The 22,082-nt window shown below is 34.0% G+C and overlaps 2 protein-coding genes across 3 annotated transcripts; both read left to right on the forward strand.

The window, feature by feature from the left end:
- The first annotated feature begins 6,940 nt into the window (after positions 1-6,940).
- Positions 6,941-8,225, forward strand: LOC147385409 (uncharacterized). The gene has a single exon (XM_086424321.1). It carries the CDS (start codon positions 7,727-7,729, stop codon positions 8,168-8,170), a length of 444 nt encoding a protein of 147 aa, XP_086280447.1. The 5' UTR covers positions 6,941-7,726; the 3' UTR covers positions 8,171-8,225.
- A 7,258-nt stretch (positions 8,226-15,483) lies between these two features.
- On the forward strand, positions 15,484-21,681 carry RHF2A (RING-H2 group F2A). Of its 2 annotated transcripts, none has more exons than XM_086422977.1 (9): positions 15,484-15,673; positions 16,263-16,403; positions 16,543-16,589; positions 17,346-17,408; positions 17,498-17,606; positions 17,728-18,098; positions 18,208-18,315; positions 18,476-18,840; positions 21,398-21,681. In XM_086422977.1, exons 2-8 carry the CDS (start codon positions 16,272-16,274, stop codon positions 18,786-18,788), a joined length of 1,143 nt encoding a protein of 380 aa, XP_086279103.1. In that variant the 5' UTR covers positions 15,484-15,673; positions 16,263-16,271; the 3' UTR covers positions 18,789-18,840; positions 21,398-21,681. The 2 variants fall into 2 exon arrangements, with proteins under 2 accessions (XP_086279103.1, XP_086279102.1); XM_086422976.1 differs by having other exon boundaries at positions 15,486-15,673; positions 21,377-21,681.
- Positions 21,682-22,082: the final 401 nt, after the last annotated feature.

Consider the following 22,082-nt stretch of genomic DNA (forward strand, 5'->3'; position numbering starts at 1 on the left):
AATTTAAATTAATTTTTGTTATTTTCTTGAACTAGTAATTGTTTATTTATTTGCCCTTGCTACTTAAATTTTTCCAATAAATTGTAAGAGCAACTCCAACCCAAATAACCATATTGGTTAGGCTTAATTGGTAGGTATTTTATTACGGAGAGATATTTTGCCTAGGTTTGTGCTCCAATTGTACTGGCCTAGCCAAAACTGCTCTTCACAAATTCATCTACAGGAAAATGACTCTTAGCTACCATGTTTTTGTTTTAACTCTCGATGAGTAGAGAGAAAATCTCTCTCTCTCTCTCTTCTTTTCCCTTTTTCTCATTCTTTCTCTCCAAATAATTTAAAAATGCATATTTTGAAATAGAACGTGTTGGAGGTACATCTTTGGACTCTGGCTTTGCAAACAACGGTTAGGAGGGGATGCCTAGCCCGATCCCAATTGTGTTGGGGTTGCTCTAAAGGGTTATAACGTTCTTTAACCAATGTACTAAATTTGACATATTTTTTAAAACTTGCTTAAGGTCAAGATGAATCAAGTCATCTAGTATATTTTATTTTTTTTTTAAGAAAAATATTTGTGATTTATGAAAAATAAGATTTTATGATCGAAGCATTTACTAATTTATTTTATAATATAAATAATATAATTATAGAGAATGCTAATGACTAAGACCTTATAGGGACGTTATCATTATCCAACACTTTTTTCTTCTATAATATTTTTTCTCATTTTGTCTTTTAGTGAAAAAGATAATATTGTATTAGTTTTTTACACTATAAATGCTTGTTTACATAATAAATGCTATAAGCATTTAAGCATTTTTTTAATAAATACTTTGGTAATCAATAATAAATGCTATGAGCATTTAAGTATTTTTTTTAATAAATACTTTGACAATCAATGTATATATTAATGACATAATAAATATATTTATTGTGTAAAAGATTAACATACTATTGTCTTTTTCACCAAAAGATAAAATTAGGAGGGGCATTATTGAAAAAAAATGTTGGACAATGCTAATGTTCTCATGAGGTCTTGGACATTATTATTCCCTTATAATTATTTAGGAAAATCCTAGAATAACACAAACGAAGACAAATGATATGGTGGTGCGCACATTATCATAGATGTTTTTTACTTGTATCTCATGAAAAAACATCTACGGTAATGTGCACGACACCACATCATTGTATCCCCCCTGTGTCTCCCTTTGTGTCACCCCAGCATGACTCAATTATTTAAACAATTTTAAGATGGTTTGACTTATTCATGATAAAAAAAAGGTCGGATAATTAAGTCAACTTGATATCATGGGGGACAAAATGAGATGTGATATCAGGTATTAAAATCATGCATTGGAGTATTGGACTAGTACCTCAAGAATTGGCCAACTTAAAAACAAATTGTATGACTATAGAGTTTTGAAAATAAAAAAATAGAATATAAATTCAAGAGTCAACTCAAATATTCTTCAGGTCTATTCCTAAACTTGAAAAGTAGTGAAATTGTGAATGAGTTTTGTTGAAATTATGGGAAAATCACACATTTCAAAGTATTTATCGAGTTAGCTTTTTAGGGTGATTTAGATATAGGTTCCTGTGTTATTTACACACCTCTCACCATATTTTAATGAATATTTGAGATAAGTTCCTACGTTTTCAAACTTATGACATAAGTTCCTTGTCTTTGGTATTTTTTCTTATTGAGTAAAAATGATCAAAAAAATAACAAATGTGACCCCACAATATATAATCGATTTGATAACCAACAAATAATTACAAAAATTATATAACCGATTTCGTAAATCTTGAAAGATAATGAAAATGTACTCTAACAAGTGGAAATAGTATAACAATAGAACACGCATATCCACATATTTTAGACGCATGTGCTATGCATGAGTATATTAGAGTCAATGTCTTGAGTCTTCAACACCACACGTACCTCGTCGTGGTCCACATTATAACTCACTACCTAATAAATAATAATCCATATATGTACGTCTTGTTTGGTAAGTTTTCTATTTATAAAAAAACAGTTATTTCCTTTCACACGTGCGCTTTTTCCTGTAATCATACAGATCCTACGTGTGAATGTGGTTTGTTTGAATGTTTCAAATTCTTCACAACACATTGAATTTAATAGCTTTGAATCTTTCTTTAAAATAGTAGTCATGAAATACATGTTGAAACTTCTATATTCTGTTATATATTATTAATAGGTGATATTATAATTGTAAAGTCCATGTCAAAGTTCTTGTTTGGATAACCTCTCATATTATGAGAAACTAGTTGGTCAAACTTCAATAGTTAAAAGAGTTTGTGAGTATGAACACAAGAACATCACTCTCATTAGCATAAGTGGATAATCATAAGGGAAAAGTATTAAAAAGATAATATATTAGTTAATAATTGTTAAAAAATAATTTTTTTTTATGAATTTATCAAAAAGTAGTAAAGCTGTGGTCTAACCATCGATTTTCAAGTTGATGAAAATACCCCTTGAAAATTGACGGTTTAACCGTCAGTTTTTACATGAATAATATAGCTCGCCAATCTATTGTTGCCTATGTTAGTCATTTAAGAAAAGAAGTTCTGAGTCTTTTCTTCTTTCCTATCTTCTATTGGTGAACTTCCTTCTCTCCTACTCTTATAAAATTTTGAGTTTTAACTCCACTTTCTTCCTCTGAGGGAATGAAAATTTTAGTTGAATCTGCAAAAATTATTTATTTATTGTATAATAATTTACGGTTTCACTTGCATGCTCTATTCTTTATTTTGAATAGGTTTATATTTTTATTTTTTCCACCAAGTTTAAATATGGATAGAAAAAGACTTTTCTTGTCTTGGTTTTACAAGGAATTTGGTCATTTTGCATCAAAATGTTCTAAGAGAATTTCATTCCTCAAATGTTATGTAAGGTCGATCGTTTTCTTTGTCATCAAGTTAGATATACAGAATAAAGGTTGCCCGTACCAAAATATTTAAAAGAATGTAGGTATTTTAATTAATATAATAGTTATAAAAAATTATAATTAATACTTATAAAAAATATTGAATTTTTTTTGATAATTACATATATTATTTGTAACTATTAATTACATATGTTATTTGTAACTCTTGAAATAACTATTATACTAAAAAAATTGTAATTAATACTTACAAATAATAAAAATTATTATTTTAAATAAGTGAAAATTATTATAAAAATAACATAATATTTTTTAATTATTAAATAATTAATAATTAAAAAAAAATTTAACCATATAACAAATTAATTAATTAATTTTTTTTTTTAAACTTTCTCGATTTTGTCAAAATGTGAGTGAGTGAGTGAGTGAGTGAGTGAGTGAGAGGGGGGGGGGGGGTGCACTTTGACAAGAATGTGGAATTGGGGGTATTTATATCATTTTATCAATTTCTCGTAAATTAAAGACAATGGTTAAGGTTATGTCATTAGTTTGAAAACATCTTTAAAATACTCTGAAGCCATAAGGAGTATTCTAGGACTGCAACTTGGGCGAGTTGTAGGGTAGACCTAGGCTCAATTCAAGCAAGGGAACTCTTAGCATGAGCTTGAGCTTCTAAACTTGGGTTAGCTCGAGCTAGATAAATATATTTAGGTGGATTAGCTCATTCAATATATAAATATATTTATTTATATAATAATAAATTCAAATAAATAAATAAATATTTTTTTCTTAATATAGATATATGTAACAAGAACTACTAAAAAATAATATATATATGGGAAATGTTCAGCAACAAACATTTTGGCAAAACATTTTTCAAACATGGGTTAGAGATTTTGGAATGGACTGATTTTTGGTGAGGATGATCTCCTCACCATAGAGATCATCCTCATCAAAAGTCAGCCCATTCCAAAACCTTTAACCCATGTTTTGAAAAATGTTTTGCCAAAATGTTTGTTGCTGAACGGGACCTATATATATACACACACGTATATGGGTCAGGATCAAGGGACATATGAAAAACATATGTAAAAACAATGTAATATTAATAAATTTTCAAAATATGGGTTAGAAGTTTCGGATTGAGCTGATTTTTTGTGAGGATGATCTCTATGATGGGAAGATCACCCAGAAAAAAAAAATCAGTCCAATCTGAAACTTTTAACCCCATTAAAAGTGATTTAGAATGTGGACCATCGATTTTTTGTCAATTTTTGCCAATAATTTGTAAATCACTTTTGATGGATTTAAAAGTTTCAGATTGAACTGATTTTTTGTGAGGATGATCTTCTCATCATAGTGACCATCCTTGCAAAAAATCAGCTCAATCCAAAACCTCTAACCCATATTTTGAAAAACCATTGTTTTTACATATGTCCCATGAATCGCCCCATATATATATATATGTCTGAAGCGTTTAGAGGCCCTAAAGAGAGCCAAACATTTTTCAAAATAAGGGTTAGAAGTTGAAGTATGGTGGACTGTCCAATTTTTGTAAACCACTTTTGATGGGTTAGAAGTTTCGTAATAAACTAATTTTTGGTAAGGATGATCTCATCATCATAAAGATCATCCTCACAAAAAACTAATCCATTCCAAAACTTCTAACCCATACATTGAAAAAATATTTGGCTCTCTTTAGGACCTCCTAACGCCACCCACGTATGTATTATTATTATATAACTTTGGGTTCAAGTTGAGTTGAGTTGGGTTGCCTGAGCCCTTAACCTAAACTAAGGTCAATTTGAGTTGTTCTAACTCATGCTCAAGTCGTGTATCTACATAACTCTGCCCAGTCTTGACCATCAATGAAGTTGTTCCTGGGCCAACTTGCCTAAGTTGCAACCCTAATTCTAAATTATCTATAAAAAACACATGAGATTATTTTGAGGCATATTTCTAAGGTCCATTTACGCCTTTTTTTAGCCTTAATCCTTTGGTAGATTTTAAAACAAAAACACGGTCTTGTCGGTGATTTTTAGTAACCAATGTTTATTGGGCTTGAAGTGCTAATGTTTATAACCCATTAATAAGGGTAGACCCAAGATTTCATCTACGTGGGGGGCAACTTAAGAGTGGAGAAAATTTTGTGGGGGCAAAGAAGAGTAAAAATTAATAGTTATGAGGGCCATAACGACAAAAAAATTTATCTGTCATAATAACTCATAATCCCTTATAGACTTTGAAATTTAATACCCCCATTTGACTAAAAAATCATGCCAATATTCCGCATGAAAATATTTGGTGTAACATACGGACAAGTAACACATTCCTCTAAAAAAAAAACTTGGCCAACGTAAACTAAATAATAGATCCATGTTGTCCACCCTTTTTGTAGAATTTGGGTAGTGTTGCTAGGCCTATTCAGTTAACAAATCGGGCTAGGCCCAAATCATGTTTACGGACAGTTGGGCTTGGGAGATGCACTCATCAACTTCATAAGTGATGCCATATTGCGAGTGAACGACATTTGGTGTCGAGCCTGTAGAACAGATTTTTCGTCTTATTTTTAGCCACGTGGCATGATAGTGAACTTTTAAACCTCATTAATGCTGTTAAAAAGGACACGCAACGTAAGTACGTTACAAGTTAAATCTACTAGGGGTGCAAGTTGATTCGGGTTGGTTCAATTTAGAGCAAAATCAGAATCGAATCGACGAAGCTCGATTCCATTATATAGGAATCAGAACCAAATTGATTTGATCTAGAATCAAACCAATCCAAACCGACCTTAATTCGATTTGGTTCAGTTCGGTTCGATTTCATTCTATGGGTTGAAATAAAATGAGGAAACACATACCTTCTTTACTCTTTAGCAATTGCAATTGCAAATAGAGAGAAGAAAGATGGAAGAAGAAGCAATCCGTCGGGCGTCAGAGTTGAGAGATCCCACAGCGGCTAGCCACTAGCCATACGCCCGCAGTCGCAAAAGAGAGATAGAGAGAGAGAGAGCGACTGATCGCCTGAGTTTAGAGCAGCTGGCAACCTGCAGCTCTCACCCCTCAGCTCGCAGCCCTTAGTTGTAAGAGATGAGACGAGACGAGACGAGAGAGAAAGCAACCGATCGCCTGAATTTAGAGCAGCCAGTAACCGACAACCCGCAGTCCTCACCCCTCAGCTCGCAGTTGTAAGAGACAAGACGATACGAGAGAGAGAGAGAGAGAGAGAGAGAGAGAGAGAGAGAGAGAGAGAGAGAAAGCTTGAATTGAGAGCAGTCGATAGCCCTCAACCTTCGCAACCCTCAATCCTCAGCTATAAGAGACGACAGAGAAAGAGTGGAGGTGGGTTTTTAAAATGAAAAAAAAAAACTTATATTTTATTTAAAAAAATTATTGATTCGATTTCGATTTTTTTTCAAGTCTAAATCAAGAATCAAGTCAAACCTATCGGTTTTTCATTTTTAAAATCTAAAATCGAATCATACTTAATAAAAATTGAATCAAACCAATTCAAAACACACGGTCCAGTTCGATTCTCGATTTTAACCGAATTAACTTGCACCCGTAAAATCTACAACCGAACGAACTGGTATCTTCCTTTGTTCAATCAAATTGGTGACACGTGGAATCAGTATCTTCTACAATCTCAGAGAACACGTGGAAGGCAACTGAAAATACTTTTATTTAACGTCACATCAACCGTGTCCAACGTCACCACAATCCACCACATATCTCTTGCCAGGTCAGTAACGCTTCTTTTCTCTCGAGCCATTCTCGCTTCACACGTATTTCTGTCTTATGGAGGGCTTTGTTTTACGGGTTTTGTTATACTACGTACTGATCTACATTGAGCTATTCAAACACTATATCTCGTTCATTGACATTAATTCTCGAGATGCATTTTGCAACATTTTTGGCGACTTATCGTACGTTATATAGATCATACATGTATTCTATATTTACTTCACTTTCAGTTTTCCTCCTGCTTTAATTTCGGAACAAAAAATCAGCTAAATCGAAGAATTAAACTCTCTCTCTCTCTCTCTCTCTGTAAATCTCTTTATTTAGAGAAAGAGAAGTCAAACGGATACACCCAAGAACTCGTCAAAGTTGGATCAATCGATCGAGTTTTCAGGAGAAAGACTGCTAGATCCGACGGTTTAGGTAAAATATAAGAAGCACAGCTCAATCTGTAACAGTTCGCCACAGCGGGGCCGATTGGAACCTTTCTTCCATTATTGGAAGTAGTAGAGAAGGTTTCTTGATCGGCCACCATGTTTTCTTGATTGATCTTCGAGAGGATACTCTCCTTGAAGTTCTTAATCTTACGCGCTTCATCTCATCTCTTCTTTCTCTGTGAATTGGATTTCGTTCAAGATCAATTATAAGTTTCATTGTTTATCTTTCTGAAATTTACAGGATTTACGATGTTTTTTCTCTTGAATCACTGAAATTTCAAATCTTTTAAGGAGATCAATATATTCGGGATTTGGAAGCAATCTGAATCAGAAAAGAACTTGTTTTGTGCCTTAATTTCAATCGAGAAAGGAAAAAAGGATAGAGAAAAATAATTTCTGTTCTTTTAATCCATCTCTTGATTAAGATTTTTCATTCGATCTTCGATCGTTCGAATTGTCAATTTTGGATTTATTTTTCCATAACCGTACGAAAATATTCGATCAATCTCACCACCTCTGAATCGTCCAATTTTGTTTTTCTTCCTTGTCTACGTTCACCTGTCGTCATTATCTCAATCCACCTATCGAGTTAACTCGTAACTCATCCGATCCGATTCAAATCGTCAAAAGAACAACCATCATGACTCCTCAAATCGTTCTCCACTCCCCATCACTTAACCGTCGTCAACTACTTCTTCCAAAATCCTCTAATGGAAGCACTCGATTCGCTGAAGTGGCCGGAGGAACCACGGCCGAATGCGCCGCCGTATGTTGTTGCTGCCCTTGCGGTCTCATGAATCTGGTCGTCCTCGCCGTCTATAAATTGCCGGCCGGTATTTGCCGGAAAGCACTGAAGAAGAAGAGACGACAAAAGTTGAATAACGCCGGACTTTTAACTCAGAGGCGTGTATGCACCTGTGGCTTCGACGAAACGGAAATGCAGATACATCCAATTTCCGGCGACGACATGTCGGTGAAATCTGACTCTTTATCAGAAAAAGAGGTTATGGATTTGGAGAAGGAGATGTGGGACAAGTTTGACAGCACTGGTTTCTGGAGAAGTCCTTCACAAAGAGACTTGTAACGGTAATTTTTTATTTTAAAAAAAATGGTAAATTTATATATATTATCTTTATTTCTATGCTTGTATTGGTTTGGTGTGTTATGGGGATTTTTTTGTCATTCAAGAGGAGTGTTTTTTAAATCATGATACACAGATCCAAGAAATTTGGCGAGAGTTTATGAAAATTCGTCTTGCATTGATAATGATGGATTGGAGATTTATTTATTTATTTATATGGATGTTATAAATAGATTTCATTTATGCATTTTACTTGTTCTTTAGAGGCCTTACTTTTAAGGAGACTAGACTAGGGGGCAATTGCCCCCACAAAACTTTGACATACTCTTCTATTTTCAACTAAGTACATACCTCACTCCTTACCTCTTTCTCCATTTCCCTTCCCCTTCAATATTTTGAAGATGACATTGCCTCTTGACTGGGCTTCTCTCATTGACTAATTGAAAATGACCTAAATGTCATCAACTCTTATTGTGGTGACACAAAAGGGGACACAAGGGTGATACAATGACATGTTAGTATGGTTCAAGTGCTTAAAAAGCATATTTACTGAAACAAATGTGATTTCCTCAATAAGATATTCCTTTCATTTTCCTCTATGTTGCTTACGGAATCTAATTCTTTTGAGGTTATAGTTAATGGTTGTTTCTCAATGCCATCTCGGCTTTAGAATCGGACATAACCACAAGATAAAAGTAAAAAATCTCTAAATTTTTATGTCACCCCTATGCCCCCATTTGTATTACTTTAGCATTAGTGAATATTATTTTCTTCAATTTCCAACCAAAAATCTCTAAATTTTTCCTCAAAATGTTTCATCTTCGAGCTCTTCAATTGTATCATTAACTATTGTTTGCCTCCAGTGTAAGCAAAATCTGGCTCTGCGCCTGGGGCCTCCTAGATTTAAACCCATTGTATTTAAGTGTTTTACTTGTTTAAAATTGGTAACTTGTTGGGGTAAAATATGGTGACATTGAAGTTAGAGATTTCAGGAAAATGTGGAAATGTACTTGAAGGGTAATGGATTTTTTATTATTCTAGGTGCTTGGTTTGTTTTGGGTAAATATCAAGTAATGACAAAGGGATGTTAATGAACATCAAATGTCATGTGGTTGGTACTACGATGATTCGAAAATGTCTGAACAGACATGAAAGTCTATTTTAAAGCAATCTTTTTTTCCAAGTAACACGAGGTGAGGTGAGGTCGTGGGATCAAGTCTAAGTTACCCATCCATGAATTTGCTACTTTTGTAAATACAAAATGTTTGATGTTCTCTTAATTTTCTTTTTTGGACCTTTAAACGGGAGGGGGAAAAAGGAAGAAGAAAAAGTTAACTAGAGCATAATCAACAATTTTATTTAAAATAAAGAGCATATTGTGCATTTTTAAAAAAAGAAAAAAACTCTTTTTAACTAGTGTAAAATTTAATCTCAACTCGTAAAGACTCCACACTTCTTTCTCTATTCTTAATAGTTAATATTATTTTTTATCTTTAAATTTTAATTTGAAGTTTTGAGAGTTTGGAAGCTTAGAAGCCATCCATCTTCAACACCTTAGAGTTCAGACAATGTTTTTTTTTTTTTTTTTTTTGTGGATATAAGTTTTCCCACGAAACTTAGAAGGATGTTGCGTGGGATTTCCCATGCGATTTATGTTAACCAAATGATTTTTAATAAAATTTAAAATCTTACTTACTAAAGTGTTTTTCATTTTTTAACATTAAAATAACTAATTTTAGAGGCTCTCTACATGTAAAGAGTGGAACCTCACTATTTATTATAACATTTACTTTTAAAGAGTCTAATTTGTAAACCAACAAAAAATGACTAAAGCAATGGACAAAAATCAATCATGGAACCATTACTTTGTTGCTGATGTGCAGGTACCACTAATAACAACAACCATAATAATAATAATAAATTATAAAGTGTGGAGAGCTTCCTGTGCAACTTATGAAGATTAAAGAAAAGTTGGTGCAGTAATTAAAAATAAACATAAAATAAAAGGGTGTATTTGTCTTTTAAACTCACAGGTCAATTAATCCAAGTTACCTTGACACATTCTTGTTTTCTTTCCATCTCATCCAGTTTAGGTTTCGAAAGAATCGTGATAATCTGACCACCCCACGTGGCAAACTCAATTGACTACCCTGATGTGACAAGATCACGAGAATCATAGATCTGCACTCCTTGGGATGCAATGGCTGCACTTCCCCATAAAAAATTGTATCTCAAGGGAACCATGTATCCCGAGGTGTGTAGATCCACGGCTCCCAAACTTGTCAAGTCAAGTAATCGATTGAGTATGCCAATCATGACTAAGGGTCACACACAAATGACACATCAAGAAGAGATCAAAATAATTGAGTTAGTGGGCCTTGGTGGGCCCTATTATGTGCAGTTTTCTATCATTTGGCCAATTGTGCATTTGATAGGACTCACATGATTTGAAAATAGATCTAGACTTTTGGTGTGATGCAATTTTCTAGTCTTCAATATTTTATTTTATTTTATTTTCAAATGGTATGATGGTTGTCGTCATCAAAATCTAATCTTAAATATGATCGATTTATTATTATTATTATTTTAAAATATCTACTTTTATTCAAATCAAATCTATTTAAAAGTTATGCGTTCTCGTCAATTCAAGCTTCTTTGTGACTATATTTGCTTATTTTAATCCATATTTTTCTTGATCTTCTTCTTATTCACTTAAAACCAAATGGTATGATGGTTGTCGTCATCAAAATCTAATCTTAAATATGATCGATTTATTATTATTATTATTATTTTAAAATATCTACTTTTATTCAAATCAAATCTATCTAAAAGTTATGCGTTCTCGTCAATTCAAGCGTCTTTGTGTCTATATTTGCTTATTTTAATCCATATTTTTCTTGATCTTCTTCTTATTCACTTAAAACCTTATATCTAAGTCTAACAATGGTCCAGTTTGATTTTCACTGGGCTTTAAATACTCCAGTGCAAACTGGACTCCAAATTAACACCGAAGCCCATTTTGTCCAATGTCTAGGCCAGTCCACAATTATTTGGGCCTATTTACTGGATGGGTTAGGCTGGATTGCATACAAATAAATTATATATGTTATCTGGTTGGGTTTGGATCGGGCGGAGCTAGTAAGGAGCTGGTGGGGGCAATTGCCCCCACAGAACTTTGAGACACCCCTATATTTTCAACTAATTACATGCCTCATTGGTCCTCACTACCTCACCTCTCTCCTCATTTGCTCCCACCCCCTCTCCCTCCAATTGTATTTTTCAATGCAAATAATTTTCTCACCATTCAAGTTCTTCAACTATACAACTAACCATAGTTTGCCCCCACTACAAGAAAATCCTGACTCCACCCTTGATTGGGTCAACGGTTACCAATCAGGCCCCTAAGCCTTAGTATGACCCTGAAATGAATTGGGCCTAGCATAACTCAGCCTAATAATTTAGTGGGTCTAAAATATAATAAATTTTATTTTAATAGTGATAAAAGCACATGGTAAATCCTATGTTGTATGCAGTTGATGTGGCAAGGGCACAAAACCTTAGATCTTTTTCTTCGGGATACACAAGGAAAATGATCCGTAGTTCTGTGTCCTTGCCATATTAGTCACGTACAGATCGCATATGATTTACCGCGTGCATTCATCATTATTTGTTTTATTTAACTCTCGTGTGGACTCACAAGTTTTAGACTAACAACTATTTTTAAACCTAAAGATATTTAACAGGCAAGACCAATCTGTTACAATTTTATTACAAAACTAGCCTACTTCATCAAGTTTGTTATTGAAGAAACCCTTACTTTATGAATCAGGCTAGTATAAATTACTTTGTGAAATTTCAAATCTTACTAAGAGTAGTTGGGTCCACATGGAATGGCAATCAAACACCACATACTTCTAGATTTCATGAAAAAAAAAAAAAAAAAATCATTTTTGAACTTGATCCACAGTGTTGAAAATGAATGGCTACCGAAATCCCAAATTAAAAACTAACATTCAATGGTGAAAACTAACTTTGTGTTTTTGGAATTTTTTTTCAACATTCTTAGAATTTTGTCTATTATAACTTTATGGCCTCAGATCATGTTTTTGGATATCACAAATTGATGTGATTAGAGCATCAATTTGAATTTTATGACATGGATCCTCATTTTTAAGGTTTGTTGGGAACAAACTTGATAATGTAAGATTTGGTGAGTAATAAACTTAATAAAATAAGGTTCCCTTAGAGTTGTCAGTTGAAGGGAGTATTTGTAATAAAAATGCAACAGTTGGGTTGCCGGGTAAATCTCTTATAAAAGAATCTTTTGGCCGAGCTCAGTATCTTTTGCTGAGTTGTCCGGCACCTCATCTGCAAGTTGTCAAGGACTGTAGAAATATTATCTCCACTGTCTGTATTGAAAAACTTCCTTTTGTGCGCCAATCAATGAATGAATTAATGGTAGTCGTCGTCTTCAGAGTCACCGAATTAAAACTTGGGATTGAATGAGTACTTTTTCTTTGTCATAATTCATAAAGTCTCCCAAGTTGTCTCACTTTGACCAAATTCAGGCCATTTCCACATGTAACGTTTTTTAAATAAAATATTATTTTAATATAAATAAAAAAATTTCATGTGCTCTCATATTATTTGATCTTAAAAATTGTATGAATCTAATGAAATTATAATTGGTATTGATATATTAAAATGATGCATTGTAATAAGATGTAATACGATATACTGAACCAGATCACAAGAATATTAGACCATTAAGATGTTAATTCTTGTGTGAGCATAATTTTGTAGCTATGGATAATTGTTAAATAATTGTAGTGATGCACACTCCTTGAGATAGAGAACAACATTAAAGGTCCTGAGATTCACTCTTGGTACATTATTAGAAGAAATCTCGAAGATGGAACAATGAGAAAATGATCATTGGTCGTCATTAAGAGAAGCGGAAAGAATTTCAAAGGAATGGAAGAGAGCAAACAGTATGCTCTTACTCGAGAATTATTTAGAAAAGCGTGGATAAACCTCAACTTTGAGAATCAAGGAGGAGATCAAGAGATTTGATTGCAATGAAGTTTGAAAATGAAAGAAGGCAATCATGTTCAATTATTATTATTTTTTTATTGGCAATGCCCTTGGTCCAAAAATTTTAGGGTTATGAAAAGGGTAATTATGTAATATTTTCTTAATAACTTTGTGTGTGTGTGTGTGTGTGTGTGTGTGTGTGAGGGGGGGGGGGTGTGGAGGGGATTTTTTGGGAGATAAATGCATTTTTAGCAATCCCCGATCTTATAAATGGAAATCTTCAGGATTGTAAAACTCAAGAGAAAATAGTGATTATTCTTAATTTGATCCATGGACATAGGTAGACTGTCGAACCATGTAAATCCTTGTGTTTGGTGCTATTTTTATTATTTTTGTTATTTTATTTGTATAAAATAATTCATACATGCTCTGCATTACACTGACGATCAGGAGGTATGTAGATTTACCTTTGTATATAATAATTCATGTTTATATATTTTAAGAGTCGTTCTCAAATTGACTGCACTTGACACTATGCTTTACATTGCACTGATGAGGCAAGGTCTCTTGAACCATATTTTTTTCTTGAAGATATAAAAAGAAAAATCTAGGGATTTGGCAACACTGCCATGTCAGCACAGTGTCGAGTGCAATCAATTAAACATATTCCATGTTTTAATTGATGGTTAAATTTTAGATGGTGTGACTTTAGAGTTGTATTGGAGATTTAATCCCAACAACATAGAGAGCAACTTTTTTTTTTCTTTTTTTACAAGTATAATTATTCTTTAGAAATTTATTGGCAATAAAGTGTTGTGTGTGAACTCCTCATTTAAACCTAAGAACACTATTCTTTAGTTTCCTTTGTCAACAATTACTATGTGTGGGATGATTATTACTCCATTCACATGTTTCTTGACCTAGTATTAAATGTTTTCCATAGACTTAAATAATGTACTTGAAATATTATATGCCCATCAACATCTATCCACTTTGTTGACCTTTCTTCATTGACTATGAATAACAATCAACAATAAAGAAAATGATGGATCCAACGGTGGAGAATGGTGATTTATCTAGGTAGAATCGTTCTAGTCACGAGTCTCCATCGGAGAGTCAATCAATCGAATCAAACCCAATTTTCGATACATTCTAATACAATGACTTATGAAACAAATTGTGGATTTGGACTTGGATTTGAATTTTGATTAGGGTTTGATCTGACAAAGATTTTATTCGATAACCTATCAGATTAATTCTTGGATCAAACATATTATATGCTATATCTTATTCAAATATAAGAGATTCATCAATATTTTGTACATCAAATTAGATTTGATACAATTCAAGTCCAAATTAATTGTTTCCACTTCAAACTTCGATTACAATATTGAGATCTAATGAAAAAAATAGACCAATTGGATTTTATTTGAATCAATTTTGAATATTATACCATTTGATCCAAGCTAATCTATCTACAACAGGGTTTTAAATCTCATCCGATACATTTCGATATCGCCCACCATCGAGATGGATAGACAAGTCAAATGTATTGCACAAGATTTAAAATTATAATTTATTTCTCTCATTATTGAATGAGACAACTAAAACGTATCAGAAAATATGTTTGAGACGACTCGATCTGATCTCGTTCTTGGACAAGACGAGACGTGAAAACGAGTTTTAAAACCCTGATCCACAGCCATAATCTCTATCTCCTTTCATTAGAATTGTTTAAATGTAGTAAGCTAAAGTTTTGAATTATATATATATATATAATCAAGAATCGAATCGTTTGGAACCAATACATACGAACACACGTACACATAAGGATGTTCAAATTCTTCAAAAATTCTATCTTAAATTATACGTATTTTCCCTCGGTCTTAGGTTCAAAGACTAATGGAATAACGACACGTGGAGAAGAAGACAGGTTATCTTGTTATCTCCACGCTGTCGAACACTAAATCCTCCTAAGTCATATCGGTCAAAATGGAGAAATAACTATATTATTAGAGTATGAATCGTGTACATTCTGGAGTTTGATAGCTATCCAGCCCCTGGTCTACGCATCAATGTTTATTAAACACTTTGACCTATAAATCTTTCTCGGGCACTCAAACTAAAAAACCAATTGATTGGTGATCTTTAAGATAAAAAATACAAAGATTCGCATCAATAGCATCAATCAAGCTAATCGTGTGGCGCGTAGAAAGATATCGGAAGTCGAGTAGACAAACAAAATAAAGAGAAGGGTAAAGAAACGTGTCTTCGTCTCATCTGCGCCTCTCTTTCTCTCTCTATCGTTATATAATTCTCATCCCTTCCTGACTTCTGAAATTTAGGTCTCTCTCTCTCTTGGCAGTCGGCAATGGATTTCGAGCGATCGATCCATGAAATTCGAGCTCGATCTTGAAATTCAAGGACGATTTCTTGAATCCTAGACCCTAATTTTGATCATTTCTCATAGAGGTAATGTCCGATTTCTTCAATCTGTAATTAAATGGTAAAAATCTGTTCTTTTTTCACTTTTTTAAGATTTATTTATCCATTTTTAGAGATCCATCTAATTAGCCAAAAAAAAGAAAAGAGATCCATCTGACCTTCAGTTGATCTTCGATTTTCTCCAATTTTGCCGGGGTTTTTTCGCGGTTTAAGAAATTATTTGATAGGTTTGTTCTTCTCGTTTCACGGTTTTGTTTGATTTGAAATCCCCTTCTTTTAAAGACAAATTCCTATGTCTTCGTTGGTTTTCCTGTTTGAAATGTGTGTGGATGTACGAATTTTTTTTGTCTAAAGGAGTCAACTTTATGAGTTTGAGGATTGAATTGGTGGAATTTGTAACAAGTTGTTCTTTTGGGGGATGAGTTCGGTAGATATTTTCAGTGTAGAGAGTTGTTCTATTGTTTTTGGAGATTGAATTTGGCATACTTCTCTGAAATATTTTGCTTTGTTTGAAAGGTCTCCCAGATGAATGTTATATGTTGTTGATTTTTGAATCAGACAGATTTTTTAAAGGTCTCACGAGAGCTATATTAATTTTAAGGTTTGGGTTTGGTAGGTTTCAGCTATGGATGAGACCAAGGAGTCTGAGAGCCATTTGACATCTGCTGCGGCCTTCGTGGAAGGGGGAATACAAGATGCCTGTGACGATGCTTGCAGCATATGCCTTGAAGCCTTCTGCGATAGCGATCCTTCAACGGTGAACTATTTTGATATCTTTTCCTTAAATGTGTCGATATTCCTTTTGTACATTAATATTTTGTCTTAATTTCATGAGTTCAAATTGTGGAATTTGTCTTTCCTCAGTACTAATTTTTTTTTTTATCTCTATGGTACAGGTGACTGGTTGCAAGCACGAGTTTCATCTTCAGTGCATTCTTGAATGGTAATTATATTCAATCTAAATTTCTTGAGTTTTGCTTCTGAAGAGGGGTCTTCATGATATGATATTTTATTAAACTGGGTTCTGGATGGTTTGTACATACACACAAAGTAGCAGATCAATGATTTATATTTGGGATTATAGAAAACAACCATTAATGCTTTGATATGTTTCCAAAACCAAAAACAGAAGTAAAAAAAGAGAGAGCCTTTTAACGTATATAATAAACTCTATGGCATGTTAGCTACTTACCAAATACGTGGAGAATATGCTACTCGGCATCCTGATAACTGTTGTCATACCCATGTTGGGAATATCCAATGAATTTGAGACCTTATAATTATCCTAAATGTATTTTTTTTATGGGTAAGTAATTTGGCTGAGAAGTAGACCTTAATAATGTATCATTAGTATGATGAGAGGCCTTTCCCCTTCTCAATGACCTGAACAAGAGTTTTGTTCCTCGCCAAATACTATTTCATTTTCACTTGCAGACATTTCCTTCAGGTTGCTGGACTGTAGTTTTGCCACATTTGAGTAATTAGATATATATTTCTTGATTTGTTTTTTATAAATCAAGAAAACATGCAAATTCAGGCTGCCAGAGGACATCCAACATCCCTTTCAATTTTCTTTATGACTACAATATGATTTCTTTTAATGCGCATCGTGAGCAAATAGATGTTTTGAAGTTTAACAATTGATTGGAGAGACAAAGAAAGAATCATGTAGATAAATTTTATTTTATTTTGCCTGTAGGTGCCAGAGAAGCTCCCAGTGCCCTATGTGTTGGCAACCCATCAGCCTGAAGGACCCAACCAGGTTCACCTGGCCTGTTTTTCTTATTGCTCAGTTTTCTTTTAAATTTCAATTTTTTAGAAGGGAACCATTCACTGTGCTTGTCTTGGCAGCCAAGAACTGCTTGAGGCGGTAGAACATGAGAGGAGCTTTAGGACTAAACCGCCACTAAATTCCACAATAATTCATCATCCCACTCTGGGGGATTTTGAATTACAGCATGTTTGTACTCTTTCCAAACTTATTTTCCTTTTTTCAATAAAATCGATTGATTATGTAAGAAGCCCGTTGGGACTTGTTCATATTTATTGATCCCATTTATATTTTTTCTAAATCAATGCAGTTACCGGTCGGTGCAAATGATGCCGAACTTGAAGAGCGTATAATCCAGCACTTGGCCGCTGCTGCTGCAATGGGTAGAGCACATCACATTGCTAGAAGGGATAGCCAACGTAATAGGTCTACCGCTCAGGGTCGCCAACAGTTCTTGGTGTTCTCCACTCATCCAACCTCTCCAGCTCCAAGAGGTGGGGACAATGAACCTATTCCTGCAGTCACTGCAGCTAGTCCTTCTGTCCCTCTTACAGATGTAGGGGATGAAGCTTCTCATGGGATCCCACAGATGTCTTCTGCCCAGATTCATCAGATTCCTGCCTCAGCATCTGGACCTAGTGTTATTGCAGCCAATCGACATGGTCTCTCCTTTAATAACCGGTACACACTATTGGCAACCTCAATTCTCATATTAGTCATCTAATAACTGTGCACTTTTTAGTTGCATTCTTTTAGTCAAAAAAGGACTTATTGATCAATTTTCTTGTAGGAATTCTGCTAGTCAATCTTCCCCGGTAAATCAAGATAGAGCAGGACCATCAGAACTTCAGTCTCTCTCTGAATCTCTAAAATCTCGATTTAGTGCAGCCTCCACGAGGTATAGAACGTTCAGAAAAGACCATTCTCTGGAACCTTCTCTGATATTTTGTCTTTTATTTATTTTTTCCCCCAATTCGTTCGTCTTGGTGAAATGCTTATTGATGATTATGCTGTATGGTTGGTCTTGAACTTTTCGCTTATTCTTTTCTGTATTAAAGATACAAAGACTCAATTACGAAGAGTACAAGAGGATGGAAGGAGAGGCTGTTTTCTCGGAACACTTCCATGGCTGATTTGGGTTCAGAAGTAAGGAGAGAGGTAAATGCTGGAATTGCTAGTGTGTCACGCCTGATGGAGCGCCTTGAGACCAAAGAAAATAGTAAAGCCACCAGTTCTTCTGCATCAAGTAATTTGGAGCATGGTTCGGTTACAGAGCCGTGTAACGAGAGGATTGCAGAGATTCATGGTAACCATCCCGGGAATGATATCAATGCTTCAGCTTCTTCTGCTGCGAGTTCAGGTCCAAACTAAGTTGTCCTCCATTATTTCGGCAATATCATCTCTTCTCAGCATTTCATCTGTGGTGAGTCTATATATTTTTTCTTTATTTTCAAACTAAATCCTTTGTTTTCTTTTTCAAATTGTTTTTGGCATAAATTTAATTGCTCTATTTTGTGATTTTTTCGTACTAAAAAATTTGATTGTTGAATAGTGTTACATATATTCGTTCTTAATTTTTTTTATTTGATAATTTTGTATTACTTGGCTTTTTTATTTTTATTTTTTAATTTTCAAATTTTTTTCTGTTGTTATTAGACATGCATGCTATCAATTAAAGTTGTTTTCATAGGTACATGGTAGGCATTTTACCGGATTTATTGTAGATGTGCATCTCTTTATTTGATTACACTTTTCTGATTATGTAACGACAAAATGTGAATGACATATTTTGCATCTTACACCAGTTGGCACAAAATGCCAAATGCACATCTCATTAGGCTTCTGAGGCTCCACTTATAGTGCCATGTGTGCCATCTGATTAAATATATGAAGAATGGCTTTGAAGGACTCTTTATTGAGAATATGTACCGAATAGTCCCCTAGTAAAGAATACAGACCATTTAAGTCCCACTTTATATAATATTGGCCTTTTAAGGATCTTTCGAAGATTTTTTTTAGGAAAAACACTTGAAATACCCTTTTAACAACTTTACAAAGTGTTTGATCTAAAAATATATGGAGTCAAATAAAAAACTTGGACCAATTTATTTAGTTATTAATATTTCAAAAAAAAAATATTTTATTTATTAAAAACTAAATTCAATATAATTTTATTTGACTCATTTGTATCGACTTGCTAATTTTTGAGTTGAATCAATTCGATGAGCTTCAGGTCGAGTTTTAAAATTATGTTTTAATTACTTATATATTTTAATAAATCTAATATATATAGACCAGATCAGTTTGATGATGATCACACTCATCTCCATCATCATCATCTATGTGATTTAAAGATTATTAGTTTTGGTAAGAGGTACAAGTTTTTATTTTTATTTTTATTGATCTATAAGAGACAACCATCGTTAAGGGGCATGTCATTATAAAATATAGGAGTAACTCAAATATTCTCAAATAAACTTGTTTCTTTAAATTTCAAAAATCATTGAAAGGGTAGTTATGGTATTTTCACTTCACAAATCCTTTTTAGATTAATATTTGATAAATTGGGTACTAAAGAGTCCATAGTTTTTTAGAAGGGACTTTTTGGTACATATTTTCAAAAAATAGGTCTTTGCGGTCATTGTCCCTTAAATATATGGCGTGCTGCAAAATCTGCCACATATGGCCTAACACCACATGCATGCCTAATTTCACCTCTATGTCGTGCATGGTCGCATGCACGTCATGGTGTGATGTGTACGCCCACATATGAATAGCCTTGTCATTTCACACAGAAACAAACTATCATTTGTGTGCACTTAGTTGCCTCTGCTTACTAGTTAAAATCTAATAATGAATGATATGAGGTTATACCTGCTTTAAAAGTGAGATGAATGTTTGCTCCTTAATTTCGTCAAGGCTAGAAATTTGGGACTTTTTGCATGGAAATCTTTGTAATCGCTTCAGAATCATACTCCTGCTGTCTACGTACACTTTCAAGTAACTAAGTTGTGGAGCAAATAATACAGACGTCTTTAAAAGGGATTCATGGAGGGCTTTAAGTTGGGGGTATCAAGTGGTTGAGACTCTTAAGTAGGTTTTTCGTGAAGGCAGTGGAAAAAAGGGATTTATGGAGGGCTTTACGTAGGGGGGTATCAAGTGGTTGAGACTCTTAAAGTAGGTTTTCCATGAAGGCGGTGGAAAAAAGGGATTCATGGAGGGCTTTAAAGTTGGGGGTAGCAATCGTACAATTTTTCACATCCAGTTTGTTCATGACACCCTTTTCCTTCTAGACAATCTTAGGCTATGCAAGTTAGATACCTTAGAGGCCTTCGAATTTTCCGGTCAATGTGATGTGTAAGGGGTAAGGGTAATGATGAATTTTGGGATAACAAGGGGGTTTTATGGGGAAAGTGGAAAATCTGCTGGCATTATGTGTTGGGGCTACCATTTGGGGCTTCTGAGAGATCAAAATCAAAGGGGGAACACAGAAAATAATAAAAATGATTAAATATTATAAATAAAAAAATAACCCCTGTTTTGCTGGGGCTACTTCAACTCCTGAATTTGAAGGTCTTAAATTTAAGATCTTGTGTTCAGATGGGGGAGATTTGTCTTTTATTGCAATCCCTTGGTCAGTGGCAAAAACCTTCCCTTTGGTTTCAGCATTTTCTTTCCTTAATAATTTGTAGTCTTCATAAAATAAAAGAAAAAGTTCGAGAGAAACTGCGAGGGCCAATGTTCCAAGACTTTCTAACTCTTAGTCAGATCAACAGTCATTCCTAGTATCCAGCTTGAGACAGCCGGGGGTCACACACTGATCTGACTTTTCAAGTTATTAGGAACTTGCTCTAATTGTTGATGATCTTTATTGTATAAATCTGCTCTTTTCATTATTTGGGGGTATAGTCATGTAGCTGAAGTGTAAACTCGCTAAAGTTGGTGTTTTTTTTTCTCAGGTGGGAACCTCCCTTTCCCAGTATGAGGTACCGAGGAGCGATGATTTGCCTTCGTTACAGGTCAGTGTCTAATATCCATATGGAAAGAAGCATTGATGGTGGCCGTCTGTTTTCGAATAAAAGTAGAGAAAAGAGCTTCATTTGGACGTACCATTTACTTGTAAATGTGTCTATATTTCTGAATTTAGTTTTTTAAGAAAAAAATTTCTTACTAATATGACTTTTTTGATGGCTGTAGTCTAACACTTAATCTGGAGAGATTATTATTATTATATAAATAATTACTGCGACAGAAATTGTCAAAACCCGATAAGGTTTAGAGATCACAAGAGTGTTAATTGTTTGCTGGATGCTTTATCTCATTGGATGTTATCAACAGGAGAACGTACGGTCTGTACATGTATATGAGAACATGCTGTGCCAGTGCAGGTTGCTTGGGTGTGCTGCTTATGAATTTGGTGGTTTGCTTACATCCAAACCCATGGTGGACACCCTTCTGCTACAATGGCTTGATGGTAATATGTGCTACCTTTTGACTTGTGAGGTGCCTTGGATGTTTTTTCTAATTGCTATTTTTTTTATCATTCCATGGTGTGTTCGGATTTCCTTTGTTCTGTAGTTAGTGTCGATATTACTAGGCACAAATGCAGTGTGAGAATAGAAAACATTGCCCCTGCTTCCCAAAGGAACTTCATCTTAGCATAGA

The sequence above is a fragment of the Akebia trifoliata genome, chromosome 14 (genome assembly GCF_017979445.1).
Source record: "Akebia trifoliata isolate Shusen 1 chromosome 14, ASM1797944v1, whole genome shotgun sequence".
NCBI classification, from domain to species: domain Eukaryota; kingdom Viridiplantae; phylum Streptophyta; class Magnoliopsida; order Ranunculales; family Lardizabalaceae; genus Akebia; species Akebia trifoliata.

Bases quoted from the DNA above. Each gene is read 5' to 3' on its own strand.
- LOC147385409 (XM_086424321.1), top strand. From the start codon at position 7,727: ATGACTCCTCAAATCGTTCTCCACTCCCCATCACTTAACCGTCGTCAA.
- RHF2A (XM_086422977.1), top strand. From the start codon at position 16,272: ATGGATGAGACCAAGGAGTCTGAGAGCCATTTGACATCTGCTGCGGCC. The intron at 16,404-16,542 runs GTGAACTATTTT...TCTATGGTACAG, and splicing joins GCGATAGCGATCCTTCAACG to GTGACTGGTTGCAAGCACGA. The intron at 17,409-17,497 runs GTTCACCTGGCC...TTGTCTTGGCAG, and splicing joins AGCCTGAAGGACCCAACCAG to CCAAGAACTGCTTGAGGCGG.